General features: G+C 45.8%; 1 protein-coding gene across 3 annotated transcripts in view; it reads right to left on the bottom strand.

Moving 5' to 3' along the window:
- Nucleotides 1–927: 927 nt before the first annotated feature.
- CD82 (CD82 molecule) overlaps nucleotides 928–18,397 on the bottom strand; it is a 41,404-nt gene continuing 23,934 nt past the window's right edge. For all 3 annotated transcript variants that reach the window (XM_037394110.1, XM_037394107.1, XM_037394109.1), the window contains exons 3-9: nucleotides 16,148–16,220; nucleotides 12,641–12,765; nucleotides 11,382–11,456; nucleotides 6,411–6,518; nucleotides 3,931–4,122; nucleotides 3,554–3,637; nucleotides 928–3,068 (exon numbers count right to left, since the gene is read on the bottom strand). In XM_037394110.1, the coding sequence (XP_037250007.1) occupies nucleotides 2,991–3,068; nucleotides 3,554–3,637; nucleotides 3,931–4,122; nucleotides 6,411–6,518; nucleotides 11,382–11,456; nucleotides 12,641–12,765; nucleotides 16,148–16,220 (735 nt within the window). In that variant the 3' untranslated portion in view covers nucleotides 928–2,990. The remainder of the gene's footprint in view (nucleotides 3,069–3,553; nucleotides 3,638–3,930; nucleotides 4,123–6,410; nucleotides 6,519–11,381; nucleotides 11,457–12,640; nucleotides 12,766–16,147; nucleotides 16,221–18,397) is intronic.

The raw sequence follows: 18,397 nt of genomic DNA on the forward strand, positions 1-18,397 counted from the left end.
AAGCACCTCTCGCTCTGCACTCAGCTGGTCAGGGTAACCGAAGTCTTGATTTCGGACTGGTTGCTACCAGTATCTGCTGGCAGCACCTTCTCTGTCTCTTCAAGCATGTATGAGGACAGGTCATGCTTATTACTTCCTAAAGCAACAGCTCCTGACTCCATCAGCACACTAACGTAGGTCCTTCTAAGGACAGCCATTTTAAATGGCCAGGAACACCACCACGGAGCAGGATCTGAAGGGATTTTCAGATCCAGCTCCTATTTGCTTCTCAATTGCTTAGCTGAGGGAAGTAAGATGATTCATACAGTTGCTCTATGTGCTTCTCAGGAGCTTTTCAAACAGTCAAGCCCAGTGTGTGGCTGCATAGCCTACAAAAATGGCAGCTTTCTTCCTCCTCACAGTGACTGGGCAGGGGCTAAGATTTTTTTGGTTTTTTTTAAATAGCAGCCTGGAGACAGGTATATAATGAAGGTGAGTTGGAAGAGGAAAAAGTGATCCAGCTAAGCTAGCAAGAGCTGCATGTACTGTGGGCATCGCAGCAAGCTTCTGTTTTGTCAGTCAAGTCCCTGTGGTTTATGACTTCAGATAGTGCAGACTGTACAGATTTGAAGTGACATCTTCAAACACAGAGATCATTTAGCTTAGGAAACAGCAGGTAATTCAAAAGACCTCCCACTCAGTCAGCTCACCCTACGACAGGTATATTTCACAAAACGAGGCAAAGTTTACTCTAGAATATAGCCTAGTAAAATTGCCACCTCCATCTACTGGTCAGTATCTCCACAGTCCACACTGACCTCACACATGGGCCTCAGAACAGCTTTTGACAGGCCCTTCACTACCTTGAACAAACAAGGTGTCAGTGATTTGTATGTAAAGTAGAAGGGGGTGGAGAGGAAGCAAGGAGAAACCACTGCAATGCACAAGTAATAGGCATATATATCTTTTTTTAGCAAAGTCTTTATTACAGAAATATTCACCTTCTAGACTTTTATATCTGTACATGCATTTCTTCCAGTAGGAAGATGTTGCCAAAACCAGACAAAAAACAAAAAGGAAACCCAGCACTGGCTCCTTTTTACTTGCTGCTCAGCATTGGCGTCTGTAACTGAACAAGAATCTTACAAATAAGAACACGTTAGAGAATAGACTGTGCTACAAAAGCTAGCAAGCTTTACTGCTAAGAAGGGTGCCTTCCGCTATAGCAAAGGTCAGCTTGAAGGATCTGTGCAGGAGCGTGCAGGTGTCTCAGAACAGGAAAGCCTTATCAGACCTCCATAAAAACCAGTTGCCCAGTCACATCTACTCTCCCTAATCACTGCTGTGTCCACAGATCAGGACAGAACAGGGATCCACTGCTGGAGCCCTGGTCCCCTATGCAAGCCTTTGTTCCCAGAAGGAAAACTGAGCAGGTAGTGAAGCCATCCCTTGGAACTGCTACTAGGATTATTTCTACAACTCCACCCCTGACAACAGACAGTCCTGGGACCACCTCTGTAAGGCAAAGGCTCTCTCACCAAGTACCTCGTATCAGGTCTCAGGCAAGGACCATCCACTTTGCTCTCATACAACTTCCTGCTGTCACGGTGATTCTGCAGGAAATCTGTTGTGCCCAAGCCACCTCTAAGACTGAGGATTTGCACAGAGATCCCTTATCCAAGAAGATGGGGCAGTTTTTCACATAAGTTTCCTACTTCTGCCCTACACCACCCCTTGCTGCTGGCTGAATAGAGCAAACAGCCCAGCCATTAAGTACAGAAACCACTCACCTGCACGACTGCAGAACCAGCTACTTATCTGCTGCAGCACTTGTACTTGAGACAGAGCTCAGGATGCAGTCAGGGCTCCAGTCCACAGTGGAGTCAGAAGCAGCTTATCTTTGCATCCAAACTACAGAACCTAACCTGGGCACTGGTAGCAGTGCTATCTCCAATATACAGCTACAGCAATCCAGTCAGATCCCTCCATATTCATAATTAAAACCCACAGCTAACAAATTTTACATTCGTAAAAGGGGCAGCGGAAGAATCAAGTGAATTGTAACCTCTATAAAAGTTGGCAACCCAAGAATGCAACCAGCAGAGACAGCCTGGGGCTGGGTCCACACTATGCAGCAGTCTCTGAAGTGCTTCCAAGCTGACAGGAGTCAGCGTAGCAGTGCTAGGGGGGAAGAGGAAAAGGTAAAGAGGCAAGTGGGAGAAACATGTAAGTGTTAAATCCAGAACCCAAGGGACCCATTCCAGAAGCAGCTGAGCACTACCACCACAATCTCCCATGCCACACTAAGGACACGTAGGCTTGGCTCCCTCCTGGCAGCTTCTCACCACACTTAAAGGGAAGAACTCTGCTGAAGGCAATGTGTAGCTGACTCCAGAAGCAGGAGAAACAAGTATGAGGGTAGCACTCCATAGTTCAGATGACAGCCTAGGCTAGAAAATGCATAGTGGGAGCAGAATCAGGTTAACTGCAGCAAGGTAAGAGAAGGCCTATAAAGCATAACTAGTTACTGCCACAAGTCAGTGAAGTAGACAAAGCAACCAAAGCACTGGCATCTCAACAGCCATCCTGGCTCATGGGACACAGATGGGACTTCTGGGGATAGGGGGAAAGATATGTGGGAGGAGAACGAGGTGGGAAAGGAGTTATTGTATGTTAGGCGCAGTGGGTTGTAGAATGGAGATACGGATAGTATTAACATGGAGCAGGCAGCAAAAGTATTGTCCCCTTGGGTTAAACAGTGTCTCATGTGATACGAGATAGTCAAGTTCTGCTCTTGAAGTAGAAACAATCCAGAGGCAGGATGCAAGTGGCTCAAGGGCCCTATTGCCAGAAAATCAGGCTGTATTGCAGCTCTAATAGTTCTTAGCAGAGTTGTGTCAGAAATGGGATGTCACAGGAATAATGGTCAATGGTTGGACAGTCTGGGTATGAGACAGGGATGTTCTGTTTGCTCCTTTCTCTGTGGTGCCGTAGCTCTGGAGTCAGCCAACTCAAGACTTGGGCACTTTGGTGTAGTCTTCGCTGTGTATGTTCTTGCAAAGTGAAATGGACAGTATCATCCCCAGCAGCTGGAATAAATAATGAGGAATGGGAACAAAAATCAGCAATCAGACAGATAAGGCAGGGAGAAAGGATGATGAAGCCATACAGCTGAACACAGTCAGTCCCCAATGCAAGGAAAACGCAATAATCAGGATGACAAAAATATTTTGCTGCAAAAACATGTGCCTTCACCTGGAATCTATGTTACAAGGCTTTTCAAGGCAACAAGTGGGATCTCACTAGTGGGGCATTGCTTGTCTCATTCTTCCTGGTTACGCACACAGTAAATTGCCAAGCATCAGATGCAACAGCAGGAATTGCAAGTAGACAGGGCTTTGTTAAACATTTAATCCAACCAATGAAAGCAGCAGTTCAAAGCTCCAGGCAGAGAGAACCAAGGGCTAGATCTGCACTGCCATTAAACCAGGTGTCTATTACTTGAAAAAATAGCTTTGCCTTTTAAAGAGTCTCCACGGTAAGACAGTATGGTTCACATCAGGGTGTGACTTACCTCTATAACAGCAACACCAGTGCAGACTCCAAGAATGACACCAAGGTTGTCCTTCAACCATTTCTCTACACCATCCATGCATCCCTGTGGAGAAAACAAGGTCACAAGAGAAAGAAGCACAAATCTAAGTATCTCAAGACTGGAAAATACGTAACACATCTCCATGTGCATGCAGGGATTATCCCCGTTACATGCCACACCAAGTTTCACAGACGCTTTAGCAGAAAAGGACAGGATCCCTTGTCCTCCCCCGTCCAAATTTCCACAGGTACTTTAAGCAATACTGATGTGAAGAAAGTCCTCTAAATAATTCCCAAAGGAACAAAGAGATGGTGACTTCAGTAGAAGCTTCACAGGGTCCAGACATACCCACTCACCTGCTCATGAACAGGCCACTCAGCAGACGTTGCAGTGCCATTGACAGAGCCGTCCAGATTACAAAAACCGCTATCTACCTGGAAGTCCTTGGAGCTATTGGAGCAGGAGCAGGGATACGCAGTCATGCTTTGGTTGATAAGAATCACATTATTTTCCCAGTCCTTTGCTCCAGTCCAGCCACAACAGGCGATCTAATAAGCAGAGAGAGATCATCACGGTCTTAAATTTTGCACTGGTAACATACCACATGTGAAAACTAACAGGCAGTGGAGGCAGAAAGTACAGGAGCTCTCCATGTAACAAAACCCATCAGGCCATAAAGTTTGCATGAATTAGTTATGTTAGATCATCACCCTGGTTACCAGATGATAACTTATGCACAGGGCTGTCCAGAAGATGGGGCATTACTTCCTAGCAAAGGATCACTCTGCCAACAAAACAAGAATTTAAGGACCACTTCTAGAAGACTTAGAAGAATAGTAGACTATAATATACACAGGTCATCCCTAAAGTTCTAGCACACCAGTTATGTCAGAATAAGACTCCTCCACCAGCCTGACTGCATGAGGCCTAGATACTCAGACTTCAGCAGGCCATACAGCTTGACATCGATTTTAGAGTAATTTTCATTAATCTTTGCAGATTAAATACTAGCAAAGCTCATCTCATCTCCAAGTAACAATGCTAGACAGAGGTAAAAGTGCAAAACAGATGTCGCTAGTGGGTCAGCTGGAGGAGGGCGGTTGTCCTGTATGACACATTTGAGAGGATTATTTCAGTCCCTCCAGTTCATCATCAGCAGATTGATTTGGTGAGGGAGAAGCAAGGCAGGCAAGAAATTAATGTGTTGACAACATATGTATTCACAGACATCTCAAAAGGATTCCTACCTAATCTTCTAGTCTTCCTCTAGCAATGCCACTCACATAGGTTTAAACGTTGAGACTTTCTTTTTCTTTCAGTAGCACACATTTTTTGATCAGCCACAAAGCAGGAGCTTTCCGTTATCTAGTTCCCAACTGCAAGGTACTGCTGATTTGAGCTGTGGCCCCCGGGGGACAGCAGCAGCCACCACATGATGGCGTTGACATGCCGCCGATCCCCAGCCAGTCCGGCTGCATTCCCACCCGCCCGACTGCAGTTGGGACTGGCTGGAAGATGGGATGAGAAAAATTTTCCATCTGAAGAAACATTTACATTCCTATACAGCCACGTGATAAAACTGCAATTGCTGGAGGGGAAAGCACATCGGGAAGTCCAGCAAAGACTAAGATCTTAAGAATGGATCCGTGTTTGCATTGTGGTACAGAGCAGAAAGGCTATCAAACCTGAGGTGGAAGTTTAGGGAAAGTCCCCCTCTGCTCAGAAAAGTAATGTTTCAGTCTGACGTAACAGACATGAGAAGTACAAACAGCTGAACACCCACGCCAGGATAAGCATTTGGTTTCCAAAGAAGTGTCGAAGACCCAGCCTCCAGAACAAACTACCTCTGCCTCCCAGAGGTTTGGACTTTTTACTCCAAGACTGGTCTACAGAGGACCCACCCCTTTTCAAATGCTAACTCTAGTGCATAAGGGGAATTACAGTCCTAACGCTTGACTTCTTCACCTCTACAAAGATGCCTTCTTCTGTTTCCACATTAAAAGAAAAGCTCAAGCAGGATCCTCTCTCCACAATAGACTGAGGCTTCTCTTCAGTCCACTACCAAGGAGATGCAACTACAGTGAAAAAACATAAATAAACCATTCTGTCTCCAAGGAGCAGCAATACTGCAGGTCAGTGTTTTGCAGACTGAAGAACAGATAGAAGAAAAATGCTATTACTTGTACTTACTACGCATCAGTCCCATGCTGGGCATGTACTTAACCACAACAGCCAGCTAGCTCTCAAGCTTGTGGTTTGGCAGTAAACAGCTATCATGACTCCAGTGTGCCTGAACACTGACCTAGTTGCTCAAGTGCTGACCCTGAAGCTAAAACAGAAACCATGGGCAGCTGGATGGCTCCCAAGAACACTGACACTTGCAGAAGAGCCATCACAATAAGCAAGCAACATGCACCAAGTAGTAAGGCAGGCAGTGCTGCTGGCTTGCCTGGCAATAAGCTAGGGACCTTACTTGCTGCAAAAATAGTACACACTGTGGCTTTCACACAGGCTAGTGTTCCGGAGGCCCTGCAGACAAGAAGTGCTGGAGAGGCATTTGATAGGCTACACATATTAGGCTATGCAGCCAATAGTAGCTAGTCCTAACAGCCAGTATGCAGGAATGGTTCAGGATCTTACCTAGTAATAGCAAGCAACACGGTTTTCTAGTCTGCAGGCACCCAGCCTCACAGACAACTTCGCAGATCAGCCAGATCAATGTGCTATAGTACTGCCTCTTGCAACACCCATTCCCCTGTCCTCAGCCTAGTTTTAAAGGCCATTGACTGCACTGACAAATAGCATCATCTGCCTCTTGCTGCACCCCATGACTCACCTGTGTTTGCACATAGTCCCATGCATCTTGTAAGTTCCTCTCATCCTCATTCAAAGGGTCATACTTTTCAATCAGACTTCCAACTATGTGGGACAGCTCTTCTTTCAGCTGGCAATGAAGAAAGGCAAGACAGATTAGTCAATTCCTTGTAGCCTTTTCTTTAGGGCTTAGGGTACATATACGCAGCTTCAGTCACTCAAAAAAAGCTAACTGCAAAAAGTAACAGGTACAGATAAGTTGATACATACAGACTCAGTCTTAAAGGGAAGGCAAGACTGCAGCTTTGCTATGCGCTATGCACTGCAACAGCCAAAGCATCGGTACTTCCAAGCAAGTCCTTGCCCAGGCACAGAGAAGAGCTACAAACCTGATAAGCAATAAGGAAACAGAACTGGGTATGGTTACCTTGGTAAGACAGAGGCTGAACAACTGCTGCTTGCCCCAGATGAGACAGAAGTGAAAAATAAGCGCAAGCTGAAAGACAACATTGCCTGAAGTACTCACAGGTAATATATTTCTAACTCTGCACTGTAAGCGAGACTCTGGTCCAGAATCTCAGTCACTGCAGTTCATCTTCACCACTCAGGGAAAGTATGAGTCACTCTGCTCCTCTATACAGCTAGGTTTTCTGACATACAGCAGTCTATATTAAGACAGGAAGTACTACAACTATCTAAACTGCTCATTAACAGTTATCACCAAGCTCAGGTGTATCAAATCATCCCTTCACCCCCATTCCTAATCCAGTGATACTTACACCTTTCAGTTTGATGAGAGGTGCAAGCTACCACCCAGACTCCTTCACCATCTTCCTCCCACCTCCTCCTGAAGCTCTTCTCAGCTAGCCCGTACATGATGACAGCTGTTACTGCTAAGGACAGACCCAGACCACAAGAAGTTGGAGAGAAGTGTCATTAGACTACTTGAGGGATGGGATAGAGTTACATCAGCCTGAGCACTAGGATGCACCCATCCCACGTCTTTTTTGCCTGTGATGCTACAGCATCTTTCCGATCAGTGGAAACTGTTTTATCCCTTTCTTTCTACCGTTAAGCATTGCAAGTGACCATGGCAAACCCAGGGACACACAGCAAGAGGAAGCAGTGTCTACTGTGTGTAACAGAGAAGCTTCTCTACATCAGCAACTCTTCTTCCTAGGAAAACTGCAGCTCAGCTCACTGGGACCAGCTGTATCAGTCCAGACAGATGGAAGCTGCACGATGTTTCTTCCACAATGTCTAGCTCTTCCCCTTTTAATTACCTTGCTTCCCCTTTTCCTTCCCTTCAAATCAAGGCAACCTGACCTGGTTCTCACTAATGAGATTGGCCTTGGCTGCTGTCATAAGCCTTATCAGTTACTGAACCTCCAAAGTTCCCACCCTCATCCCTTCCACATATTGCTGCTCCACAAGCAGAGGGAGGCAAAGAGAGCTGGGTTTGCTGTCCTACCCTGGGCCCATCTAGCCCCTTAGCTGTTAGTCCAGATGCAGCCTAATGTTACTTCTGCAAGAATCCCAGGCAATGCCTCTGATTTCCAGCCCAGGACCTCACCACAAGCAGAGACAGGGCCTGAACTAGATGTCCTCAATCACAACTGCACAGGGAAGCTCTATGCTTGCTCTTCTACTCTTACACAAGAACAGGCAAGTCTTAAAAACACCTCTGGTTTCAAGAAGTGAGGCATTTCAATTAAAGAAAAACTCAGGCATTCTTACGTGTTTCAGAAAGTAATTGGAGAAGGGGAGACTATTAAGCAAACAATAGCACAGCTCCGGAGAGCACACACACAGGCAGCTTGTTCACAGGTTTAACCGGCAGAGCAGCCCGAGGGGAAACACATGCACCTGCAGCTGATCACCTTTCTGAACTTGGCAGAAGAAAACTGGAAGAGCAACAAGCTAGAAAGGCATATTGAACACTTAGGCAGGCTTTCAACATCTTCACTCATTTAAGGCCTGTCAGAACTCAGTGCTGCGTGGAGGATGATTGCTCCAAGAAACGGCTACCCTTGCCTTCTGGGCTCCTGCTGCTTCCCAGCTCTAGCTAGCCTGGTGCCAGAAGTTGTGGTTGCCCCACCAACCCACAGCCATGGCATTCAAAGCCTAGGCACCAAAGCCACGGACCATTGCCAGAAAGCAGCAGGCTGTCAGTCCCCCCTTCACACAGGCTTACCGAAGAGGGAGCTGGGGAAAGCAGAACACTAAAGGCAAGAGCACAGGTCTTTGATTCCAGCCTTGATCACAGAATGAATCATGTAGGCTTCTTCCACTGTTAGACACCATCGGTCATCTACCCTGCCCCTCTGTCTGAGGCTAAAGCTAGATTCTTCCCCCAGCATTTACTGGCATTTAGCCTGCACACGAAAAAAATGCTCAAAACACCAGGAGGAAGCTCTCACCCCTTCCAGTCACTTCAGATTCTGAAACTAATGCATAGTCCATAACCCCAGACAAGTCACTGCATGCAATCACACAGGCCTGTTTTCTGCAAACAATAGCTAGCAAGCAGGGCAATTCCCAAGAGACCATAGCTCTCCTTTGCTCAAGACACTTAGAGCCAAGCTGCAGAGAACTGTATGAACTAGGCCAAGAGAGACCCTGCCCAGGTTCTCACACACTTAGGGGCTTGTGATCCACTAGATGTGGGCGAGTAGTAAGATTCAACTCACAAAGCAGAATGCCATTTGCAACATTTGTGATGTTACTGTTCTGTCATCCCTAAAAATAACCCACCCCACAGTTTCAGTCATCAACAGATGCAGGGAAATGGATCCTCCCAGTAGTACTGGGCAACTCCAGTCTTAAGGGGCATTCCTCTAGCAATGCGCATGGCGGAGGCAAAGCAGCAGCCTTCCTGTCAGACTCAGCCTTTTACAGTTACACGAACTCTATTGCAGCATACCTCACATGTCAGGGGTGGGGAAGGATTTTGACACTGAAAAGGAACAGATATTCCAACAAAAAATAGTGAATCTGTTCTACTAATAAGAGAAGGGCAGGTAGAGAAGAATACAACAATAATCCTGTCATCCTGTCTACTCTCCTGCAGTGCAGAAATAAATACTTCAGTTACAAGAAGCAGAGGAATGAGTATCACCTTGCAACGTTCTGGATCCAAGATCCATTCCTCCACTCTTGTTATTCCTTGGTTTATATCTAACCAAGTTTCTGAAGTCAGAAAGAATGAACACAATAGGTATCTAGGGCCAGGATCTTGAACAGTTTTCAGTTTGCTTCACTGTGCTCTGAGCTGCCCTGGGATGATGTACATCAAGTGAAGCAGAGCGACATGCATAGCATCACTGAAGCGCAGCCACAAAGCCGGGGGCGGGGGGGGGGGCTGGCCAAGACCTTCCTGTTTTTCTTAGTGCTCTAGGCAGATACTTCAGAGCATCCCTGAAATAGATGAGCTCTGGAAGAGCTTTTCCATCAGCTGGGGTGGGTTTTTTTTCTGCTGAGGACTCAACAGGAGCACCTGTTCAAAGCCCAGCTTCCCCTACGATTCTGCTGGATCTGTGTAAGTGATGACCTCAGCCATGCCAGCTCCGAGGGCTGTGCAGAATAACCTCCAGCACTTTATTTTCTCCCTGGTCTAACTGAGGTTCAAATGAACCTCAAAATGAAACTCAAAAGCTGGAGCTCTCTAGAGCAGAGTGACAGCGGGAGGAGAAATACCAAAGGCAGTATGAAATTTCATGGCCAAACAAGTCACACTTCCCCTTTGCAGGGAAATGCCCATCCCCACACCTCCTCCTCTGCATTATTCAGAGCTGTTTGTTGAGAATCAGCAGCTTGTTTAAAGCTGTAACTTTACACACCAGCTAGCCAACATTTCAGTTTCTCCTTCAGCTCCAGCCAGCCCAGACAGCAAGCTACATTCACACCACGTTTGGCAAGGAACCCAGTCAACAGCTGCTCATAGTCCCACAGACACTTGTACAAAGCTCGTATCAGCTATGCTGGGGTCAGGCACCTTTCCCCTGCCCTCAAACTTCACCACCAGGCCCCATCCATAACTTCTTCAACCACCTGCTTTCTGTAACCACCTAGCAGGAGGGTTGGTTTAGGGAAGCAAGCACAGCTGTGCAGCAGTACAGATATACAGTTAGTTATGTGGCAAGGGGCAGGGTTACCCACAACTGGTGCCAGGAACCTGCATATCAGGACAGAAACCAGCAACAATCCCACAGTTATAATTTGCTCCCAATGTGTGAATCTGGCTCCCAGTTTAGCTGTCAAATAGCTGGAGGCCTGACCGGGCACTGCCCTGGCCAGAGAACCTATAGCCAGGATGGGCTGTTGCAATGCACTTAAGTAGCTCAAATGTTACTCCTTTTACACTACCAAGCCTACTCGAAGCTCTAGAAGCACACACTGTGAAACTGCATTCCTGACAAAAAGATCCACTTCAAAATGTTAAACCACTTGGCTTTAAACTCAATCTGTAGTACAGAAACTGTCAGGCACTTGGGTTTGCTCTTGGTGAAAGGGGACAGCTCTTTCAAGGAGAGTTTTACATACAGATGCAAAAGGACTGAAAGGACGGAACATGATGACACAAGGAGGAGGCCAGTCAGAAAAGCAATCACTCAGGCTGGTAACCCCTCAAGGCACTAGTGAAAGCAACATGGTAGTAATCACTGCTACTACATGCCCAAATAGTAGTCTGTAGCAGGATCAAGAGGAGGTGTGGTGAAAAGCCTTTCAGGAATTTCTTTTTACTGTTCCCACTACCCAAAAATAAAGCCTGCATACCAAACACAGCTTCATAGTCCTTGAGAAGGTAGCACTACTGAGGCTGGCAGATACAGAAGCAACGAACTACAGCAAAACTGCTGAGCTGGGGTAGAGGAAAGAAGAATCCAGTTATGTCTGCTAACATTATAGCCTATTTTGGAAGAAAGAATTTCTATGTGTCTCCTGTTCCCCAAAACCAAGACCAAGGAAAATATGCATGGTAAGAAACACTTACTGTTTCTTTCTGGAAGTAGATGACCAGTCCAGCAGCAACCTGAGTTATGAGGATTACCATCAGGCAGGTGAAGTACTGGAAACAAAAGAGAACAGATGACCACTATCAGCCTTCAGAAAGGTCTGTACATAATAGCACAAAGTAGTAGTAAGATTTTATATGCAAGAGAAGTCACAACATTGAGACAACGCCTTTGCCTGCAGCCAAGCTCTGCTGTCGATGATGCTCTCCCCAGTAGAAAGCTTAAGTACAAGAATCTACATCAGGCCAGTGCACTTCAGTGCTTCTCCCATCATGCCAACAGGAAGACTTCAGGAGGGTGAGGGTTTACAAGCACCCTCTGCGTATGTTATTCCAACTGGGACTCCCTCTCAGACTCCCAACTCCATTCCTAGTCCACTCTGACCTCCATCTGCTGGACTCTGCCTACCCCAAGCCTCCATAGCAAGAATTACAAACCCAACTTTTTTAAAAAAATATTTTTAAAGTAAATTGCTTTTTTAAAAAAATGCTATTTGTTTGAGGATCTAAATTTAAGGTTCACCAGAAAACTGCTTTTAAGAGAAGTTTGACATCTGAGGTTACTTTTAAACAGTGGCAGCTACTACCATTACATTAATGTTCCTAGTATCAGGACACACAATGCGGCCATAATTTGTTACCTATACATATGTGCTCTGAATACAAAGTAGCAGGCTGAGGTGTAACAAGCTAGTGTCATCTCATCCATAACAGAAAATTTTCAATAGATTAACTATTTGACAGGAGGTGCTGACATAAAGGACATTCCTAGCAATCTCTCTCTCAACTCTTGCACTTTCCAGAGGCTGAACTTTGCAGCACAGCAGGACACTGTCACTCTTCCTCTTCTCTCTCACTGCCCTTGATACTTGCCTTTGCACCACTGAGAGCATGATGCCAATTGGGAAGTCAGGGTTAGAGGTGGGGGCAAGGTACCGGGTCACCTGCAGCAATCTCTCCTCAGTTGGCAGTCCTCAACCCACTGTCTGCAGAAAGTATCAGTGACATCCTCTCTCATTTTGCAGAGTTATTAGTTCATCATCAGTAATGTCTGAGGAACTGCTGCTGTGACCTGTTAACTGCTGGAGAATTTGATGTGTGCAAATTAAGAATTGGATTTAAGTTAACCTAGCAGAAATACCATCCCCAGGAGACCTGAGCCCCAGCTACAATTCAACAGATATTTTGCAGGAAAAGTATTAAAGGTTGGATCTAAAACATAGCATGAATTCTCTCACCAGACCCAAGAGACATCGAATTTCATTGACTGCTCCAAGACAGCCCAGGAACCCCATCAGCATGGTGAGAGCCCCAACACCAATGAGGATGTATGCACCAGTCTTCAGGGAGGGAGATGACATTTCTGTAGGGACCAGGAGAGGGAACAAAATCAGCTACTGACAGAAACTACATCTGCTCTCACCATTTAGAGAACTGCCTCCACATATAACAGTTTGTTGTCTTCTACAAAGGGACTGCACAGAGGTGTGCTGAACGTAGAGACAGAAGGCTGCTTCCGGGTGTCTTCTGATGAAGGAAGACTTTCAAAGCCAGTGGCAGGCCTCCATTACCTCAGAGCCTGGAAGACTCAAGGTTACTCCAAACAGATGAACCTTCTTTGGGGAAAGTTAGCTGCTTACTGGATTTTTAACTCTCATAAATGCACTCTGAGTGAGAGTAAGATAAAGTATGTTCTACTCCACAACTACTGCCTATTTACTTCAATTCCCTTCACTATCCTCAGGGAAGTTTTTTTCCAAGTCTTAAAAACCCTTTTTGTTCCAGCTTTTCACTTTAATGCACTATTCCTTGTTCCAGCCATTCTGTTTTTACTTAGCCACTTGCAGTCAACAGTGGGACACAAACTATGTGGAGTGAAACATGAAGCAAGAGCTACAGCTAGCATTAAGCACAGATGATGTGACAGGTTACCTGACAAGGCAGTGTTGAATGGCTTGTAGCCAGGCACTCACTGCCGGCTGCTTCAGCACCTGTGTATGATGCCCTGCAAACAGATGCTATTCCAGGATCAAAACAGATATGCTCAAGTGAGCTACTTTTACATATCCTCCAAGTTATCTCCTGCTATTGTATCTGGTATGCTCTTGAACATTTAACAGTTTTTCAACCAAGTTTAGGAAGCATTCTCTCAGACAGACTTGCTGGTGCTGTCAGTCCTTTCCACTCAACATTTAGTACCGAGAGCCACAACAAGAACAAGCTCTTACATTCAGGTTGGTCACAGGACTATTTCTTGCAGAACAGGATTGGAGGGAGCAAACATTATAGCATAAAAGTCAAAGAGATACTCTGTCTAGAAATAGTAACCAGAAGCCTCATTTATCATTAAGAGACATTCCTAAGCCTGTGAGCTGCACAGCGTAGGGGAATTCTGAATGTCCAGCGGTTAATATAAATAATGTTCCTAGAGCTCAGCATTTAGTTTCCTGGACAGAAGTCCCAGGAGGCAAGCCTCCACCGAAGTCCTCCTGAAATAGGTTGAGAGAGTAACCAAATCCAGACTAATGCTCTCCCCCTTAACGTATACCTCCCCCCAGTTCTGATACTTGGTGCAGGTCACCAGCTTCCAAACTTTTCCCTACAACATGCCAAACAGAGGAAAAAGATCACTTATCAAAACATGAACCACAGCTGTTTGCCACACTGGTCACTTCAGACACTTCAGCCTTGATTAGCTTCCAGGCCAGACTCATGCTATGGAAAACAGGATCCTGCTGCTCCTTCCTCACCAGTCCCGACTCCTGCTGTGCAGGTTAGGTGCTCATACTGCAAAGCATTTACTGAAGTAGCAGACTTACAGGAGTGGCCTTCACAAGACTACACTATTCTCTCCTGCAGAATCTGCTCTGCCACCATGCAAGCATCCAAGTGCCCGGGTTGCAGCACCTCCACAGTACTAGAACGCATTTGCTTAGTCAGCTTCTCATTAGAAAGTAAAAGGTATTTCCAACTCAAAGGCCCTTTGGAGAAGCAACAGTGGCAGGGGGACAGAAGCCGTGCTAGCACTTCTCATCCGCAATATGTCTTGTCTTGCAAGAGAAGGCTCTGCTGGCAAGATGACTCCTGCTCTGTTTGCTGTTCCGTGTTTTCCCCTGCACTGGGCAGGCAGCCAAGCAAATACAACAGGCTCCTTTGGCAGTGGCTGGAGTGCCCTGCTGTGCCGAGCTCCCTCCCTGATGCCTGGGTTACTAAAGCAGAGGGAAAGAGGGGCAAGGCATGGGAAAGGAAGCAGGGGGCAGGGAGAAAGAGCTGATGCTGGAAATCTCCAGGAAGGAAGCTAAATACTTCAGTGCTCTGCTAGCAGAGATTCTGGGTAAAATGGGAAGCAGCAGAGCCAAGCTTAGGGACTTGGTACCTCCACCACTAGCAGTATCACCCATCTGCCGGGGGAACAGCTGCTGGCCCACTGGTACTTAACACACCTCAGACTGTAACGGGTGCTGCAAATAACCAGGCCCTGATAAACTCCATTTTGGCTTCGTGTATTAAAAGTGCATTTCTGCTCATGCCCTGACTTTACTAACCAGCACCCCTTGCTGTGCTTCTTGTCCTTCTAGTACTACAGTAGCAAGCCAGATGCCACAGCACAACAGAGCAGGCAGCAGTATCTGTCTGTACAGCATTAGTGCAGGTGTTACCTCCACTCAGCACCTTTCAAAGCCAGGCTGAAGTGTTCAGCAGGACCTCAGAGAGAAAGCCCTTTGCAGAATCAGCGTGGCTGGGAACACAGCTATGAATGCTACTACTGTTCATTCCCTGGAGCTGCAAGCAGAGTCAGAGTCAACAATTCTGGAGGTAGTGGCAATGGGTAACCAGACCCACTGAAGCATAAAAATTGTTTAAACCCCCCCTCTAGAAAAAAGCACAAAGGAAGAAAAGCTTGTGAAAGATGGAGCTGAGCTACTCATTTGGTGAGAGTCCACTTACAGCCTTAAGAAGCCCAGGCTCTGCTAAGCCAGCTCAGTTTTTTGATTGTTGCAGAAAACAGAGCCTCTGTTAAGATTCAAGGCGATGTTCTTGGCTGACTTAAAGGGGAAGGAAGCTAGCCCCTCACACACGCAGTGACACAAAACATGTCTGATGGCCAGGCTAAATTTCATGAAATGTGTATAATCAAGTATGTTTTAGAAGTCAGAGCACTAAAGACTGTATGGATCCACACCTTCTGTCCCCCTCTCAGATCTGCATCCCCTACTGCTTAGCGACAAACATACTGGCTACTTTCAATGTACATAAAGCATCAATAAAACCAGGTACTTCCTTTGGCATTTAAAACAGTCAAACTGAAGTAGATCATTACAGAAAGCAGTGAGAGCACAGGGGACCCGAATAACAAAACTACACTAAGACATTGGGGGCCTTTGGGCACAATGGCAGCAAGTAAGCTGCTGTGGAAACACAGAGCGTGCAGTGAAAATAGCATGAAATATTAGTCCCTATGTTTAAGATGAAGTATTCGGATTGTTGGGTGAAGAGGCAATGGTCTCACTCAGTCTGACCCTAGTGTTGCAATCCACAAGACTAGAAGAAATGCTGTGTCTCCAGGGTTGCTCCCTTTTACCCTGTCCCTGATAAGAGTTCCATCTTGCTATATACCATGTTACTGCTCTGGTCACAGACCATGCATAGAAGTACTGCCATCCACAGACTACACCATAGTCAAGCACTGCCCCAGGCTAGAGTCAATTCAGAAAGCGAAATAAGATGAAGAAACATGGTCTTACGTAGAACCGCAATGAAACTGGTTTTGTCGGCCAGAATCCATATTCCAAACCCCAGGATCACAGCACCCAGGATCTGAAAGAGTAAGAACAAGACACATATAGCTGGCTTATCAGTTTAGGCAAATAAGAAGAGGCAGTCACTGTTCTCCGTACTTCCAGAGTAAAAACAAATATTCTTTTGCTGTTCCCACCCATCTCCCCCATGGTACTCCTCCCAGAGTAAACAAGATTAGCATGACGCCAGGAAGAATGCCTCGGCCAACTGCACAGAAGCCCTAGGTTCTGCTTGGCAGTCCTTCACACAGTATTTTAGTAGTACATGAGGTTGTATGGGAGAACCACTGAACACAGTTTGAGGAAGAGACACCCTGCTGTTAGAATCTTGCTGTCAGAAGAGCAAAAGATAAGTACGCTGCTTCTGTGAAGAACCAACACATCTAGCATGTGATTTTAAAGATATTTTAATTATATATTTTTTTAATAGAGAAATCCCTGACCCTATGGGACCAGGCTGGGAGCCAGCTGCCAAAGGATTAGATATCTGGCAGCAGGAACCTTCCCAGGAAGGAAATCTTCAGCTTGTCAGGCTCTGTTGTAATGTTACAGCTTCAACCCACAAATGCAAGAGACCAGCAGCATTCACTCTGCATGCAGGTTCTCCTAAGGGAAGTGCTTTTGTCCCTTCCAAAGCCAAGTTTAGGCATTTTGACTCGACCACTACTTTATTCCAGAACACCCCAGCCACTCAAACCAACACATCTTGCCACCAAGAGAGTCAAGCATTATGAAACACCAGCCACAGTCTCTGCCTTGATCACCACACAGTCAGATTTATCTAGGGCAAGGATTAGTAGAGCAATACACATACCCCTGTGAGGACTCAGCTGAATCCAGACATTGAATCAAGACGGTAAGACATACAGTTTCCCATCTCATTTTGAAAGAGGGGGGAAGAGCATGCTCTTTTTCAGCTTCCAGGTATCACCATGTTTTATACTACACTGTGAGGTGTTTGCATGTAAATGACCCCAGCTCCCAAATTAGGATGAGAACACCATTATACCCATAATAAAGTAGCTATGCAGAGAAGCCTATAAGTCTGCAGGTTTGATAAGAAGCTGAAATATGCTTCAGCCAGCCAGAAGTGGCAAAGGCTGGAAACCACTTGTGCAAAGATCTAAAACAGACTTTGGAGAAACAAGTGGAGGACAAGAAGCACAAGTGAGATGCTTCCAGAGGACATGAACCGCAAGCAGTTCTTACACCAGCAGGATTTTGAGACAGGATGAAGTGAAATAGTAAATAAACCAATAGGGCTGAAAAAAAATCACAATTCTGTGCTTCATTAGAGAATGTTCTGACATTTGGGAGGCAAGGGAAATGACAAACCACCACCTGAAGCAAGCTGGCAGAGATGGTTGTATGGACAGGCATTGGCTCCACATTTTGAAAGTTTACACTATGCTTCAGCTCTTCATACAAAGAAGCTTTTCTGAGCAAAGATAAAGCAACAGTCTGAAATAAGCTGCTCGCAAGCTTCTCTGGCTTGGCAAAGGGCACAACATGCAGTTAGCTCTGGGGACAGGATTAGAAAGTCACCAAGCAAGTTCCCATCTACAAAGATAGATGAAGATGACTGACTCAGCTGCAGAAAGTATGTAGCTGTTCCATCACAGTAAAAAAGACAAAAGAAAGATTAAAAGAAAGACACAATGGCAGTAACAAAAGTTCCCCTTGTCTTATGTCCTAACATGCTGTACCGCAGCATTCAATCTGCTGATCAAACTAGAAAGGCCCCTTGAACATGCACCAGCCGCAGCGCCTAAAAAATTCCTCTCAAACTTGGTATTGCCAAGAACTGCTGAATTTACAGCTTAAGGCAGTCTCACATTTAAACTATAGTCTTAATAAAATATTTGTCTTAAAGATGCAAACTGGGCTGTATATGACATCTCTCTTGGCTCACTGACCCTGAAATGTCACCTAAGTTTCGCTGTTGCTGACAAAACACAGAACGGCTGCTGAGCTGAGTTTCTGGGAAGTTATTTGTTATGAGGTGCTCAGGCTATCCAAGGTCTGTTTTCACTCTGACCTTTGCTCTAGTCCACAACTCATGCATTTGCCAGGAGTTGCTGTGGAAAACACTAAAAGGGGACGGCAGGGAGAAAACACTGTCCTATTAACAACAGTATATTTACTTTTTACTTATTACTTATATATCCTAGCAGGATAGTATCTCTGCTCAGCATC

Source organism: Falco rusticolus, chromosome 7 (genome assembly GCF_015220075.1).
Source record: "Falco rusticolus isolate bFalRus1 chromosome 7, bFalRus1.pri, whole genome shotgun sequence".
NCBI lineage: Eukaryota > Metazoa > Chordata > Aves > Falconiformes > Falconidae > Falco > Falco rusticolus.